Source organism: Gymnoscopelus microlampas (assembly GCF_963454915.1).
Source record: "Gymnoscopelus microlampas genome assembly, chromosome: 6".
Taxonomy (NCBI): domain Eukaryota; kingdom Metazoa; phylum Chordata; class Actinopteri; order Myctophiformes; family Myctophidae; genus Gymnoscopelus; species Gymnoscopelus microlampas.
The window spans coordinates 58,723,482-58,740,509 of record NC_139943.1 but is presented as its reverse complement, the minus strand read 5'-3'; the positions used below and the strand labels follow the sequence as shown (position 1 = coordinate 58,740,509).

Here is a 17,028-nt window from a genome sequence, read left to right as displayed (position 1 = left end):
CACGGAAGTATGTGATCTATAAACAGATGACTCATTGTATTTAGTTAACATTTGTCTACAGTGTACAGTGTGAAATAGTTGGTTTTGAAACATTAAACTTACATGGCTGCTTGTAAGTTTGCTCCATTTCTGGCACCCCAAGGCAGCTGATACGTCCCATCTTACAGGTGCTGAACAAACAAACAAACACATAAATATATACATATATAGATGGATGGATGTATGTATGGATGGATGGATACATATTTTTTTTTGAAAAGGTAAATAAATAAATACATTTAACAAGGCTTTCACATTTCACACCATATTCTTCAGCAGCAATGTGTTCGACATATTCGCGGCATGTATTCAATCATTGGCTGTCCTTTAAGCCAATGGGGATACTTTCCCACTTTCCCATACTCTGAACGGGCGGTGTCGTCCTCCCAAGCTATGGTATTAGACACGCCTCTCGCCTCTATGCCTACTACACACGCGTGCCGTCAAATCACAGTGACACAGAGTAATATATAGGACAAAATTGAAGAAAAGTACTTGAGTCAATGTACTTAGTTACTTTACACAAATGCCGTTTTCCTATTTCCTATCGACGGCTGTGTTGTTGACAGACAACGGATGCACGCGCATACAGTACTTGAGTAAATGTACTTAGTTACTTTACACCTCCTCTGTGTTGTAGGCAGACAAACAGAGAACATTTTGGGGGGTTTCTGGCACACAATAGATGGGGGGGGTCTGACACACAGAGAGAGAAAAAAGCAAGCAAGCTGGTATACATGACTAGTCATGTCTTGTTTATTAATTGAAAAATGTACAAAGACTAGAAGTTCGGGCCGCTACGCACCTCACAGTGTGAGAGAGAGTTTTGTGCTCTCCTAAATCCACGGCAGGCTTTGAAAGTACCCACTTCAGAAAGAGGTGACGTGCATCACCTCTCCAATGACCAAAACCCACTATGGAAGCCGTCAAACTGGTGCGATCTGACGGCATCCTAGAATTTATAGGTAGGATGTGATGTCATGCGTGATGTCATGCTGTCGTGAGATTACGTCACACTGGCGTTGTGTCCATATTCGGGACGACCGTCTCATCGTGATGTCAGATTACGTCACACTGGCGTGATGTCAGATTACGTCACACTGGCCACATACAACGTTCGTACATACTGACAACCGACATGGCGCAGGATTCAAATTGTATATATATAGATAGATATATAAGTAATAAAAAAAAGCTGAGAAATAGCTGATGTACAAGCTTACAACACGTCACTTTGACGCGTTGTAAGCTTGTAGATCTGCTATTTCAGCTTTTTTTTACATGTATATTATTCAATAATGTCAATAATTTCTTTGTATATTTCAGTTATTTGTCATATCTGCCCTGTGCAATTTTTGATTACGAAGTCTAAAAGCCTTCATATGTTCCAATGTTCAACGCCAAACACACAATTGAATCGTTAATCGCAATAGGCTCTATTCACAGCCATATTATAAGGATAAGGATAATTCGAACAGGTTGTTCATGAAAGTCCTTGCGGTCTTGTTTCCAATGAGAACCTGTGAGCAATTAGGGGTTAAGAGTCTTGCTCAGGGACAGATTTCATTTCATCGACACATATGCTGGTGTGGCCTGGAATCGAACCTGGGCAACCAGGGCCTCTGGTTCCCTAGGCGGGCTCACTAACCACTCAGCTATGGCCGCCCCCATTATGAAGACCAATGATACTAATGAAGGCTCTGTTCCATTCTGGTCAAACAGAGTCAGGGTGCTGATATTGTGCATGTTGGCTCACTGGAAACACTCTGTTACACCAGTGGGTCTACAGATGGGGTCCAGGGACCCTCATGGGCTTCCAAATGGCCCCTTACGGGTGTGTAACTCTGAGAGTGTACAAATGGAACCAAGGGTCCATTTGGTTCCATTTGTACACTCTCAGAGTTGTGGGGGTCGTGGAAACCACTGTGCTACACTAAATGGAACAGAGCCTTCATTAGTATCATTGGTAACACCTGTGAAGGAAGTGGTAATATGGCTGCTGTGCATAGAGCCAATTATTTGAGTGACAATTAAAAGCCCCATACCACATGATGCCGTCCTTGTTGATGACTTCACCAGGGAGCAGTGTTGAGCCTTTGTCGTAACAGGGGCAGCCAGCAGGGGGCACACACTTCCCCGTGTCGTCCAGGTACTTCCCCTCGGGACAGACGCATCCGTCCACGGGGGAGAAGGTGATGGAGCAAGTGGGGTCAGCCTGGGCCAGGCAGCGACAGCTCCCCCTGGTGGCGGTGATGTTGTGGCTGTACACCATGGTACTGGGGCAGGACTTCACGTACTTACCTGAGGAGAACAAAATGAGAAGATAAGTGGTGTGTGAAGTTACTAGGTACCTTCACTCAAATACTATACTTCAGTACAATTTTTAGGAACTTTTACTTTAATTGAGTATGTTAATTTTGTAAATACTTTATACTTCTCATTCAGTGGAGTGTTGGGGGAGAGGGGCTCTTTTTTCCCCCTTGCCTCTGTCCTTAATAGTGAACAGTTTTCTACAGTGTTTCCATTTATTTTTTTAGGAATGTACTCTGGAAAAATTCAGTTATTTAAAAAAAGTGTTTCTTTTTTTGTTTGTATTATCTTATGTATTGGAAATCACCATACAATACAAAAAATATATAAAACCCTGAACCTTGGCTTCAAAAAGGAAATACGTACTGAACCAAACATTTTTATGTAACGTTATTACAGCCCTACTGATAAATTGAATGTTTACTCTTCCGTTTACTTGTGACAGCACACGGTTCAGCCTCCACTCACCACAGACAGAGTTCCTCCAACCGCTGAGCTGGACGCCAGCAGCAGAGCAGGCGTGAACGTAGGAGGATATGACAGCACACATACAGTCCTCACTCTTCTCACAGTTACATGTGTCATACGTGCAGTACTGTAAACAGAAAGCACACAGTTACATGTGTCATACATGCAGTACTGTAAACAGAAAGGGATATTTCACTTTCAAACATGTTTGGGGTCATTTTAACGTCTACTCAGGCTTTTGAGAGCACCTAGACAGTTTTTTTGCTTGATTTCGTATTTAGATATTTGATATATTTGATATTAATTTTATCCGACACGCCTATACAAAGTCATCGTAACTCCAAACTCCATTTTAGCTATGTTAGATTCATTGAAAACACACGTCCTTTGTTCTGGTGACTGGTAGGCCTATTGGCCTTTTAATACTACGTGAGGGGTCCATGTTTTTTCAATTACTTTTTTCCATTATTCTTTTATAATTTCTTTGGAAAAAAAAAAAAAAAGAAGACAAAACGAATAAATAAAATCAAATAAATGTACAAAATAATTGGAAAAACACGGCCCCCACACGCATTAGAAGGACAATATCAGTCACCAGAGTGTTTTTTTTTCAACGAATCTAACGTGGTTAAAATGGAGTTTGGGTTTGAATAGGAAGGGGGCGTGTCTGAAAAAAATAATATTAAATATCTAAATACTTAATCGAGCAACTCAAAAACTGTCTGAGGTGAAACACAAAAGCCTGAGATGCTAAAATGACCAAAAACATGTTTGAAAGGGAAATTTCCCTTTAAGCCTGATTTGTACGTAGCTGTTCATCCCGGAGCTACAGCAGAGAAGAATTCAACATACAATACGTAATATATAAGTTATATATATATATATATATATATATATATATAGTGTGTGTGTGTGTGTGTGTGTGTGTGTGTGTGTGCGTGTGCGTGTGCGTGTGTGTGCACGCGTGTGTCTCAGCTTTCGTCCAATGGAAGTTTGCGGGCTCCAATAGACGGGTTTCCTGTTAGTAAACATGAGAGGATATGACCGCGCAGAGGATGGGTAAGCCTATAGAGGGCGCCATTACCCGCAGCAGCTCTGGTCAAATGTCCATTCATAAAAGAAATGATCTTCACCGGGTTTAATGAAAGTAGATTAAATAATGCAGTTTGTATACCTTGTTTACTCAATAAAAATGATTTGTCGGAAGTTGGATCTGTTTGTATATAATAGCAGCATTATGCCTATTATGCCTATAATAGCAGAATTATGGCTATCTAACTCCCGAACACAACAACAGAGTGAACGGCGCTTCCGGTTCGTTTCCCCCAAGCATGCGCAGATTGCGCATTCTGCTCTGTGATGACGTCGCGCGGAAATCCGTCTAGGCTCTATGCACAGCAGCCATTATCACTTCCTTCACAGATGTTACCAATGATACTAATGAAGGCTCTGTTCCATTTAGTGTAGCACAGTGGTTCTCAGATTTTTCAGATTTCCACGACCCCCATAACTCTGAGAGTGTACAAATGGAACCAAATGGACCCACACCCGCAAGGGGCCATTTGGAAACCCCTTAAGGAACCATGAGGGTCCCTGAACCCCAATTTCAGTCCCACTGGCGTAGCAGAGTGTTTCCAGTGAGCCAACATGCACACTATCAGGACCCTGACTCTGTTTGACCAGAAAGGAACAGAACCTTCATTAGTATCATTGGTAACACCTGTGAATGTCTTTACAATGTGGCTGCTGTGAATAGAGCCTATAAGGAACTGGCTGTGTGCTGTTGATGTATTCATGTGAAAATCAGCACACTACTGCGCTGGGACTTACCTCTTTATAGGTGTCAGGACTGATCTCAGAGTGGCAGGGTGCAAACACTCCCTGAGGGTCTGTCAGCAGAGAGCACCAGTGCTGAGCGTACTTCTCTGCAATGACACACAAACTATTAGTCCATCCATCCAGTAAACATGCATTCGTTTTGTAGATGCAGCAAAGAATCCAGTCCAGGAAATCAAGGCCTCTCACATGTTTACATATTTGGCATTGTAATAATCAATCAATCAATGACATAACTGATGTTTAGATGTTTAAGTAAACCTGCAATAATAAACAATAAAATTAGTTGATATAAACAGTGATTGTTAAAGATTTTAGCGCATGCTACAGTAACTTTATTCATTCTGAAAACGTTCATATACCGGTACTTTAAATCAACAATCATGACATCATTTGCCGAGCGTTGCGAAGTCCGCTTGAGCCGACTCAGCGCCATTCGAGTTGATGTCCCTGATGATAGGGACAGAATCGTAACTCATGTCCCCCCTAGTCAACATGTCCCCCCCCCCCCCACCCCCCCCCCCTCCCTCGAGTCAAACGTTTGACTTCTTGGGATATCCGTCCCAAGAAGTCACCCGTTTTGGGGTCTTGGGGTGAGAATGCGTTGGTGTGTGTAGAGATGATAATATGTACCGTTTTCCAGGCTGAGGCTACAGGGGTCATCAAAGTGTGTTTTCACGTCAGAACATCTGGCGAGGTTCTTCCAGCTGTTGACGAAGCCCGCGGCCGTGCCCTCTATGACCCCGCCCATCGTCATGAAGTCATCACCCTGGTTACTGTTAAAATTACCACATAGACCTGGAAAAAAAAACACCTGTGTTAAACTCATTATCATAATCTATTTATCACCCAGGTTACTGTTGGAGTTCCCCCACACACCTAAAAAAGACACACTTTAATGAATTAACTAATTACCATAATACATTTATGACCACACTTTTAACTCATTAAAAGCAAAGCTTTTCAAAAGCGATCAACATTTTTTCAAAACGAGCTGATCTACAAGTTCACAGTGAGCTTATAATTGTTCTCTTTTTTTCAAAGAGAATTGAGTGAAAAAAGAGCACACCAAGTGCAGTTGCAACTCAGGTTGGGTTTGCTGATTGATTGAATACCTAACCTAAGTTGAGTATCGCAAAATTGGCAAGACAGCTGCCCTAGACAGAACCCCGAGGCTGCCGGTCATGATTCTAGAGTTGGGCAGAGTGCTGACGACTCAGACGGGTGTGATCACTGAACTGAAGCGCGGCATGGTGGAGTTAGATGGTTTAGCAGAAAGTTTGAGGATCCAATGGAGTTAGCTGGTTTTGTCAGAAGCACTTTTTAATACTTTTCATTGGTTCAATATTTTTTTTACCAACACGCAGACGTAAGGGTGTTCAATAGCACTGATCTATGGGGGAAAAATGCAAAAGCGGAAAAATGGAGTTAGCTGGTTCCTGCCGGACAGCAACGACACATACATACATCCGTTTGACTACGTATAGAGGGTTTAAGTTTTCTTATCTTCTTCAGCTGACAGGGGGGAGTTTCCCGGGTAGCACATGGTTTAGTCTCCGGGTAGCTCATGTGGTAGAGCCCTCGCCTTTGGACCACAAGGTCACGGGTTCAATCCCAGGCACCGCCAACACGGCACGAGGTGCTTGGGTGTGGCAAGTCATGCGGTAAGTACTGGGAGCTGGTGGTATGTGTGGAGCTCCACCTCAGCAATCCATCTCCCAGGGGCTAGCGCATTGTAACGGGGACAGACTCCTAGGAATCCCCCACGTCAGTGGTTCTCAAACTTTTTCATGTCAAGGACCCCCAAATTGACACTTATTAGCCCGCGGACCCCCATTTGAAAAGATATGCCAGGGACCCCCATAAGAGAAGATTTTTTACGGCTCTAGCAGTGATTCTCAACCATTTTAATTTCAAGGACCCCCAGTTTGACATGCATAAGGCTACGGACCCCCATTTAATGGCATCTATATCTCTGGGACCCCAATTTATATTGTAAAATCAATGTTAATGTAACTCTGAGAGTGTACAAATGGAACCAAATGTTCCATTTGTACACTCTCAGAGTTACAGACCCATAAGAGTCCATTTGGTTCATATAGCTGGGGACCTCCTGGAACTCCCTCAAGGACCCCTGGGGGTCCCCGGACCCCACATTGAGAACCAATGCCCCACATACCGAAAATAAGCCTCTCCCGACCTACTTATTAGGGCTGTAATACGTACCGCAAGTCTTCCCTTTGTGTCGGGGGTCCGCTGTGATGTAGACCTGCATACGGGGCTGGATCTGAACCTTCAGCTGCACCCCCAGCGATGTGTGGACCACCAGGTAGAAGGAGGACGCTCTGAATGTGGACACACCAGCTGTAGGGACAAAACCACAGTGAGTTCTCCCAATGCAATGCACCAGGTGAAAACTATCACACCATGTATTGTAATACTGCACAGTACTGTATTATCCTCGTATATCGCCACTGTCGGGTGGAAACCTCTATTATGTCCAAAAACTGTTGCTTTTCAGGATTCAAATTCAAAAATGGCAAAAGTAGCTGATCTACAATCTCAAAACGAGCTTGCAGATCTGCTACTTCTTTGTGTGTGATGCTGTAGTATGATCAAGTATAGCATTCATTTACAAAGAAAAAACACACACGGTAGGGATGCACCGATATGGAAATTCATGGCCTATACCGCTACCGGTGTTTAAAATAACAATTTAGCCGATAGCCGATAGTGATACCAATATTTCTTTGTTTCGTTTTTGGTGTTTTCTCCCTTTTGTGCCAGAGAAACAAATAAATCTTCATTACGAAATAACTGTTCAGAATCTGCAGAAACACAACATAATGGCCTTGATGCAAGTAACATTAACGAGTGTCAACGAGCTTCAGCTGGACAGTGACACAAACACACCACAGCTGTGCTGAACTGAAAGTGACTGGAGTTAGCCCTTGAATATGACATGATGTTTACTGTGATTATGGTACGCCATAGAGTAAAAACTCCTGTAACTTTAACCAGCCGATATATTGGTGCATCCCTAATAAAATATGGAGATACGTTTTCTGCCCGACGGCAACGATTTATTGCTTAATAGTTTAATTGACAGACAGACAGACAGACAGACAGAAAGACAAACAGACAGACAGACAGACATCTCACCAACAGATAAGGGCAGCTCGGAATATATTCCATTCACAAACACTTTGCCGTTGGGCATAATGTTGATGACCTGAATGAAAAACAAAAGGTCATGTTAGTAGAAATAACTGATGATTGAGCTCAGAAGGGGGTGCTACTGTATGTACTGTAAAGTGGTGTAAGTGATAGTTTCTGTTGTTAAAATAAGTGAAAAATGGCTCTTTACTATATTCTGATAGTAATCAATCATTACAACACCAGCCTTGCAGTTTCAGTGCAGATTTCAGCTTGGGGAGAGGGATAGAGAAAGCTCCCTCTAACTGCTCTCTGGGACTGTGGAATCACTGTTGCCCGTCCATAATCACTATAGCGTTAGCGTGGTATACTATGTGACGGAAGCATGCCAGGATAGGGTGACCATATTCTGAATACCCAAAAGGACAGGTAGGTAGCCCATTCTTCAAACTGCCATATCTTCTGCTTTGCCAGGTCTTACAAATATATTCGGTCCATTTAATTTGCAGAAGAGCTCTCATCTTGCACTTCTGTCTTTAGCTTTGCAGTGTTGATATGGGCTTGCATGTCTAAATAACCTTTATTTGCTACGGACACATATGTAGGTGCCAGCTTTGCAGACAGTACACTCTGCTTCCTATAGGCTCTATGCACAGCAGCCATATTTTCATTTACCTTCACAGGTGTTACCAATGATACTAATGAAGGCTCTGTTCCATTTAGTGTAGCTCAGTGGTTTCCACAACCCCCATAACTCTGAGTGTACAAATGGAACCAAATGGACCCTTCTTACGGGTCCATTTGGTTCCATTTGTACACTCTCAGAGTTACACACCTGTAAGGGGCTATTTGGAAGCCCATGAGGGTCCCTGGACCCCAACTGTAGACCCACTGGTGTAACAGTGTGTTTCCAGTGGGCCAACATGCACAATATCAGCACCCTGGCTCTGTTTGACCAGAATGGAACAGAGCCTTCATTAGTATCATTGGTAACACATGTGAATGTCTTCATAATATGGCTGCTGTGAATAGAGCCTATTGGTCAGAACCAAGACGGAAACACTGGTACTTATGTGTGTACTACTCACTGTGTTGTGCGCTAGCAGAGCCAGAGTCACAGACTTCAGACACGTCTGGCTGTCTGTCAGTCCACACTGCTCCACATCTCCCAGTAACACATACTGGTGGCCGGTACAGTCCTGAAGACACAAAACCATCATGTTCACTCACTGACAGCTAAATGGACTACTATTAGACCAGGGATGCGCCATAAATCAGTCATCATAAAAATGCAATATCGGTATTGAAGCGCTAAAATAACATCGGTTTTAGCCAATATTGTATTTGATATGTCTGAATGTGAAGCTGAGAAAGCCTTTTGTGAAAATGAAGGCTTCAAATTCCATCAGTGTTTTATGAATAAGCTTGGGAAAATGTTAAAGCAGCACTAGGTAATGTTAATACAATATAACTTATACAATTGGGGTGGTTGTATTTTGTCTCCCTGACATTTACCTGATGGTAAAGATTTAATTTATCCCCTGAGCAAGGAGGCATGCTCTATTAGTACTATTAGTAACAATTTCAGCAGTGGCACAGGAAACCGGGTTCAAATCCGGGGTAGAAGAGAAAAGGTACATACTAGTGCTGCTTTAAGTAAAAACAGTAAGTTGTTTGAACTAATTCAATATGTGCATATCAACCTAATAAATCAGGGCATAAGAATGTACTTTTTAGAAGTCGGAATCTGCACACAGAATCAGTAATAGGATATTGGCAAAATAAATGTAAACATTGTGCATATAGATTTTATGAATAAAGTTTACCATGTGCTTCATATAGTAGGTAATCAAATATGTTAAATACATAAATTAGTACAAAAGTAGTACAAGTTCAGTAGATTAAAACACATGAAATACAAGCAAACTTACAAAGAATACACATAAAATACACTTAAAGACAATTGTAATGTCTTTGTTCATAACCAGCAGTTTATCATCGCTGTCGGTGTCCAAAACCATTTCTTTATCTTTTTTATAAAAACATTGTTAAATTATGATATATAAACATGATTGTTTGAAGTTTGTGGAAAAAGCTGTGCAATACCTTGGCTAGTACGTAGGAGCAGTCTCCATGGAAGGTGTAGGTTTTACCATCAAACGTGTTGACATGAGAGCCTCCCTCCACAGAGCAGGTTCCCGTACACTGCTTCTCCTTACATCTCCACTGACCTCCCTCACACACACTGTAAGACAACACTTTGTGTTATAAACTTCTCCTAGTGGGGGATGCGGAAATGCGGAGCAGTTGAAATATGTACAGTAAGTAATTTTTGGGGGATTTTGGCTATTTGGCTAGCCGATCTACAAGCTTGTAGATTCGCATAAAAAAAGATGTTGACAAATCTGGACATATCTTTTATTTGGGGGGAGGGGGGCGGACAGACGGACGGACGGACAGGCAGGAGGACATACAGACATGCAGAAATGACATTATTATTTATTTTTTACCGGTGACGTTTGCGTTTTTTGCACCTTAAGTCTAATCATGAACATACCTGCTGCTACGTGGACCTACCAATGTGTTACCTTAACTTCATGTACAAACTGCATCTGCTGCTCTTGTGCTATGTGTATAGATGTAGATATTTTGATATGTATATATATATATATTTATATATATATATATATTTCTTTATGGTGTCTTTGACGTGCTTGTTTATTGTTTGATTTGTACTCCCTCACCCTGTCCCTGTCCCCCCTCCTTTTTCTTCCTCTCCCGTTAGGAGAGGAAAACAACAAAATGCTGGAGCTTGTGCAAAAACAAATCTCACCTACTTCTTCGTACAGACAGACAGACAGACAGACAGACAGACAGACAGACAGACAGACAGTGTCCTACCAGGTCTTGCAGTTTCCATCGTAGGACTGTCCAGGCGTATAGGTCTTGTTGTTGTAGGTGCAGGAACAGTCTTTGAGTGGGATACAGCCCTTCTCATTCACATCGTCCAGCACCATGCCTGGAGGTTACACAGCATTATGTTACCTTACATGCTTATGTTAACATGAAGGTTACACATTATTAGCATTATGTTACTATATTGTGTTATTCAAATAATGATATCCACTCTGTGTGTGTGTGTGTGTGTGTGTGTGTGTGTGTGTGTGTGTGTGTGTGTGTGTGTGTGTGTGTGTGTGTGGGGGTGTGTGTGTGTGTGTGTGTGTGTGTGTGTGTGTGTGTGTGTGTGTGTGTGTGTGTGTGTGTGTGTGTGTGTGTGTGTGTGTGTGTGTGTGTGTGTGAGAGAGAGAGAGAGAGCGCTGTGTACATGATATCCAAAGCGCTCCTCAGCTCAAAAGGCGTTTACATCTTGCTGTAACTTGCTGGTACACTACTACTCAATTTACAAACTACAATTTTTTTAATGAATACAATCATTGTATTTGACTATTACTGTGTTCTTGTACCAAACCCCCCTTTGAAAAACAGGGATGTCCCTTTTTGTCTGTCACTGGATGAGATGGATGATATACTTTTTTTGTACTTTTACTCTATGCCTTAATTAATTTTAATCTACTTTTTTACCCCAAGAAGGGTTGTATGTGGGCTTTTTTAAACCCTGTAGCACTTTGTGAGTTTCAAAAATGTAAAGTGTGTTATAAATAAAATGTATTATTATTTTATTATTAAATCTCTGCCCAAAGTGCAAGAAGTCTTATTAAAGTTCAACACTGGCGTTGGCAAGGATGTTTTCAGTGCCCAGTGGAACCATTTCCTATCCAATAAGAACTATGAGAGACTGCATGCTCATGTGTCCATAAAGGTCACATGCACGTGGATGTACCGTACCGTATGTAAGGTCCTGTGCACGTGAATGTACCGTACCGCAGGGGCGCAGGAGGGGGGAGAACAGAAAAACAAACACCAACAGTGCCGTTACTTCCGCACCGGTAATGCGTACCAAAAATAACTAATCTAAAAGCTCACATCGCGTTGCACTGCTATGGGTTGTGATCTTGCAGATCTACTTTCTTTACTGCGTAGTACGGGGGTCCTAAAACAGCTGCATGAGTTGGAAAGTAAGTGGGCTGCCTGAGTTGTGCTTGTCTTACACTTAAATTCAAGTAATAAATAGGAACTATTAAATAACTCATACAATACATTTTAGTTTTAAAATGCCCTCTGCGCCCTAGCTGTAACGTATGTAAGGTCCCGTGCACGTGGATGTACTGTCCCGTGTGTAAGGTCACGTGCACGTGGATGTACCGTCCCGTGTGTAAGGTTGCGTGCACGTGGATGTATACTGTCCCTTGTAAGGTCACGTGTGTGTGTGTGTGTGCTGTACCTTTGGGGCAGAAGCACCCGTCGGTGCAGTGGGTGTCACAGACGTAGCTGGCAGCTGGGTTGGAGCAGGTGTCAGTGCAGGGGCTGCCACACTCCATGTACTCCATGTTGAAAGGACAGCGCCTCCCTGTGGACACACATCACATCACAACCTGGTTAACAACATCCATATTGTGCTTTCCTTTATTCATACTGTAGCTACAATCTGCTGACTTTTATTGTCTCCGCCAGGCCGAAAGGCATGGCGAGAGAGTATGTTTTGCCCCCTGTCCGTCCGTCCGTGTGTCCGTCCGTGTGTCCGTGTGTCCGTCATTCTGTCTGTGTACAGCTAATCTCCGGCACCGTTGGCTTGCTCGCAGCGAAACTGTGCGCACACACTCCCTGGATGCCACAGCAGAACCTCTGCCCCAAATTTTTCACATGGGCTGTTTATAGCGCCACCAGGAGGCCGATTTGTGCAAAACATATTTTTTGGCAGTACTCCTACAGATTTTGTCCAAAAACCCCGCAAAATCGGTACACAGTATCTCTATAGTCATTAAACCAAACAAGTCTTTCAGATTTTTAATATTCCATCCTGATTGGCTAAAAATGGCTTCCAAAGTTTGCAGGAGTGCTCCGTTTTCAACAAAATGCCTCAAATCATGAACACAGCATGCAATTTCCTTGAAATTTTGCACGCGTATTTCCACTATGCCGAGAATAAATGCCACTTGAAAATGTTCAAATCAGCCTCATGGTGGCGCTATAACAGGCCGATTCGTGTTTTTACCTATAACTGCACCGATCGGTGTAAAACTTTGTAAGCGCACTCCCTAGAGGTCAAAGAAAAACCCTTGCCCTGCATTTTTCACATCTGCCTTTTATAGCGCCACCAGGAGGCCGACTTATGTAAAACATTTTTTTTATATTACTCCTTCTGATTTTATCCAAATTTCACGCTCTATATTCATGTGATCAAGACGGATGTGTTTGCTTTTTCATATTCCATCCTGATTGGCTAAGATTGACATCTAAAGTTTGCAGTAGTGGCTTGTTTTGAACAAAATGCCGCAAATCATGAACGCAGCATCCGATTGTAGTCAAACTTTGCACGCACATTTTAACATTGGCCACCCTTTTAACATTGGCCTGTTATAGCGCCACCAGCAGGTCTTATTTAGCAAAACATTTTTTTTGAACAAAATGCCTCAAATCATGAATGCAGTGTCCAATTGCCGTGCAAGGCCTAAGAACAAATGGCACCCTTTTCACATTGGCCTACTATAGCGCCACCAGGAGGCCACAAACCTACCTGACCTGGCGGAGACCTGTGCTCCGAGGAGCACTTTTTCTAGTTTTATTTTATAACACACGTAGATCTGCTATTTTTTTATAGCACTATGTAACTTTCCTCTTCTACCCCGGATACATTTTTATGTCACAGTATAATTGAAAAAACAATCAGATTGAAGTCAGTTTTCTTCCAGTTCACCTCCCGCGCTCCCCCGCCGCACACACGCGCGCCCTAAATGATTATTTGATTCATCTAAAACATAATCGATAGAATAAACGCTGACAGAATTATTATTATTATTATGAAAATGAAAATATTTTTTTTTATATTAAAGGAAATGACAGAGCACTATTTTAAGATAAAATAAAACAAAACACAATCAAATTACCCTCACACTGTCTACACTTGCACAATATGAACAACTTAATGCACAGCAGCCATATTATCACTTCCTTCACAGGTGTTACCAATGATACTAATAAAGGCTCTGTTCCATTTAGTGTAGCACACTGGTTTCCACGACCCCCATAACTCTGAGAGTGTACAAATGGAACCAAATGGACCCTTACTCAGAGTCAGGGCCGGAGTGGGACTCCAAATCTGGCCGGGAGATACACGCCCACCCAGGCCACCCCGATTTTTTTGGGGGGCCCTTTTTTGGGGGGGCCTTATTTTTGGGGGGCCTTACAAAAGGGGGGCCTTTTTGGGGGTTAAAGGTAGGGGGGAGGCCCGCAGCTGCACTGAGCTGCAAGCAACACTGACTGCATTGAATTGAAATTGACTGTGGTTGGCCTGGCCTGTGCTTAGGAGAGATTTTTTTTTTGCTGCATCACTTAAGCGCCGCGCTGTCTGTGGATGGCTGGCCTGACCTGATATTTTTTTGATGCAAAAAAAAAAAAAAAATGTTTTTTTTTCAGGCAGGCCACTAGAGGGCAGGCCACCGGGAATAGTCCCGGTCCTCCCGACGGCCAATCCGGGCCTGCTCAGAGTTACACACCCGTAAGGGGCCATTAGGAAGCCCATGAGGGTCCCTGGACCCCAACTTTAGACCCACTGGTGTAGCAGATTGTTTCCAGTGAGCCAACATGCACAATATCAGCACCCTGACTCTGTTTGACCAGAATGGAACAGAGCCTTCATTAGTATCATTAGTAACACCTGTGCATTTCTTCATAATATGGCTGCTGTGAATAGAGCCTATATAGACCTATTTCAGGCATCAGGCAAGTGTAGATGGTGTGCTGATCAGGTGTGCATATTAAGACTTTGTTGTTTCCTAAGACAAAACATAAATAATGTGTGTGCGTGTGTTGTCCTTACCGCAGTGTTGGGGGGTTCTCCACTGCTGTGGCGTGCGTCCGGCGTGGACACACTGTCTGGAGAACTCGGAGAGCGTGCTGCACAGACACACGCTGCTGTCGCCGCCTGAAGCAACAATCAACAAGGTTTCATTTGTCACAGGCGTACAAGCAGCTACATGTCGATGCAGGACTTGCTTTGCAAAATTGCGCTAACATTCTAACGTCATAATGTATTAAAGCAAAAAAGACAACATAATAATATTAATAATAATGATAATAATGATAAATGTAATAATAATAATTGTGAGTAATTGTGAGTCAGAAATAAAAAAAATACTTGAGTAAAAGTACAAAAGTATTGGTATGAAAATGTACTTAAAGTACCAAAAGTAAAAGTACTAAAATGTTTGAAAATAGTAGATCTACAAGCTCACAACCCGTCGCGATGCAACGCGCTGTGAGCTTGTAGATCGGCTATTTTCAAATAGATTAGGTGTAAAATAGGGCTAAAGTGATTAATGTATGTTTTATAATATAATAATGCATATCTGCAAAGTAACTAGTAAGTGAGGTTAAATACGTGACAAACTTACACTGCATAATGAGCACTTTTACTTTTGGTACTTTAAGTACATTTTGATGCCAATACTTTTGTACTCTTACTGAAGTAAATTTTGAACACCAGTACTTGTAACAGAGTACGTCTACGTCTAATGTCTACATTGATACTTTTACTTAAGTAAAACATTTCAGTACTTATTCCACCACTGACTAAACCTAGAAAAGTTAAACATTTCAGACAGCTAAAATATGACTAAAACTAAATGTAATTTGGTTCAAAAGACAAACAAAATGTCAAACTGATGTACACAGAATGAGCACACACACACACACACACACACACACACACACACACACACACACACACACACACACACACACACACACACACACACACACACACACACACACACACACACACACACACACCTGGCAGCGTGCTGTTGGCACAGTGACACACGTCAGCCATGCACACGTCTACGAACGAGGACAAGTCCAGCACATCTGCACAGCTGCTGAACGCCGGAGCTGAGAACATCTGCTCGCACAACGGTTTCTGTTCACGACAAGACAGGGGAGACCATGCATTTATTTTGATTTATTTATTAAAACCCAGTAAAGTATCCGTGTCATTTTACATTTTAGCTATATACTGTGTGTGTGTATCACAATCTTTCAAGAAATAGCAGAAATAGTACAAGCTCATAGCACATCACTTTGTGCCGTGCTATGAGCTTGTAGATCTGCTATTTTTGAAAAGTTGTGACAATGTGTAAAAATAAACTCAAATCTTTGCCTCTGGTGGTCCCTGGAACAACATGTAGGCTACTGAGGTCGGGGGTCCGCTGCCAAATACATATAATTTTGGGGTTCCTTGATAAGAAAAGGTTTTGAACACCACTGATAGAGCAACATACGTTTTTCAGAAAAGTGTTTTAGATTTAGAAGACAATTTTAGAAACGGCCTCAGGTCTAAAAGTTAAAAGTGTTTTTTTTTTTCATAAAATAATAATAATTGTGAAAATAGCACATCTAAAAGCTCACAACGCACCACGATGTAACGCATAGTGAGCTTGTAGATCTGCTATTTTATTATTTTAAAAGGGCTTAACTGATTAATTCATGTTTTTTGTAGTTTGTAAGTTCTATCTTACAAAGATAGAACTTACTCGGGCGAAAACGTTTGGGAAACAGTGCTATAGAGTGTTGGAACACAATCCATGTCTCTGATTGATCATCGAAATAAGCATGCTTTGAAAATGCACTGGGCCCACCCATATAAGTGTTATTTCAGAACAGTTATTTTTTATAATGAAGATTTAATTGTTTCCCTGGCACAAAAGGGGGAAATAATAACACCAAAAACTAAATAAACAAATAAAACAGTATCGGCTGTTGGTTAAGTGTTATTTCAGAACAGTTATTTCTTATAATGAAGATTTATTGGTTTCCCTGGCACAAAAGGGGAAAATAATAACATCCAAAACTAAATAAACAAATAAAACAGTATCGGCTGTTGGTTAAATTGTTATTTTAAACATCGGTAATATCCATATCGGTATATCACTAATATATATATATGTACATATATGTATAGCTGTTACCATGTTGTGGCAGCTCTTGGTGGGGGGTAAGGTGAAGTCAGAGCAGCTCTCAGTGGGACCATCGATTCTCCATATGTTACCGTAGTCTGAGGGGGACATCTTACCACCTAATGACACATGAACAAATATATATAAT

The 17,028-nt window shown here is 41.9% G+C and overlaps 1 protein-coding gene across 1 annotated transcript in view; it reads right to left on the bottom strand.

The window, feature by feature from the left end:
- LOC311047697 (uncharacterized protein) overlaps positions 1 to 17,028 on the bottom strand; it is a 74,555-nt gene that overhangs the window by 47,352 nt on the left and 10,175 nt on the right. Inside the window, exons 7-20 of the mRNA XM_084060498.1 lie at positions 16,893 to 16,999; positions 15,718 to 15,844; positions 14,747 to 14,851; positions 12,152 to 12,277; positions 10,711 to 10,828; positions 9,916 to 10,054; positions 8,898 to 9,008; positions 7,816 to 7,885; positions 6,880 to 7,017; positions 5,287 to 5,451; positions 4,648 to 4,742; positions 2,818 to 2,944; positions 2,085 to 2,340; positions 103 to 170 (exon numbers count right to left, since the gene is read on the bottom strand). Of these exons, the coding sequence (XP_083916624.1) occupies positions 103 to 170; positions 2,085 to 2,340; positions 2,818 to 2,944; positions 4,648 to 4,742; positions 5,287 to 5,451; positions 6,880 to 7,017; positions 7,816 to 7,885; positions 8,898 to 9,008; positions 9,916 to 10,054; positions 10,711 to 10,828; positions 12,152 to 12,277; positions 14,747 to 14,851; positions 15,718 to 15,844; positions 16,893 to 16,999 (1,752 nt within the window). The remainder of the gene's footprint in view (positions 1 to 102; positions 171 to 2,084; positions 2,341 to 2,817; positions 2,945 to 4,647; positions 4,743 to 5,286; positions 5,452 to 6,879; positions 7,018 to 7,815; positions 7,886 to 8,897; positions 9,009 to 9,915; positions 10,055 to 10,710; positions 10,829 to 12,151; positions 12,278 to 14,746; positions 14,852 to 15,717; positions 15,845 to 16,892; positions 17,000 to 17,028) is intronic.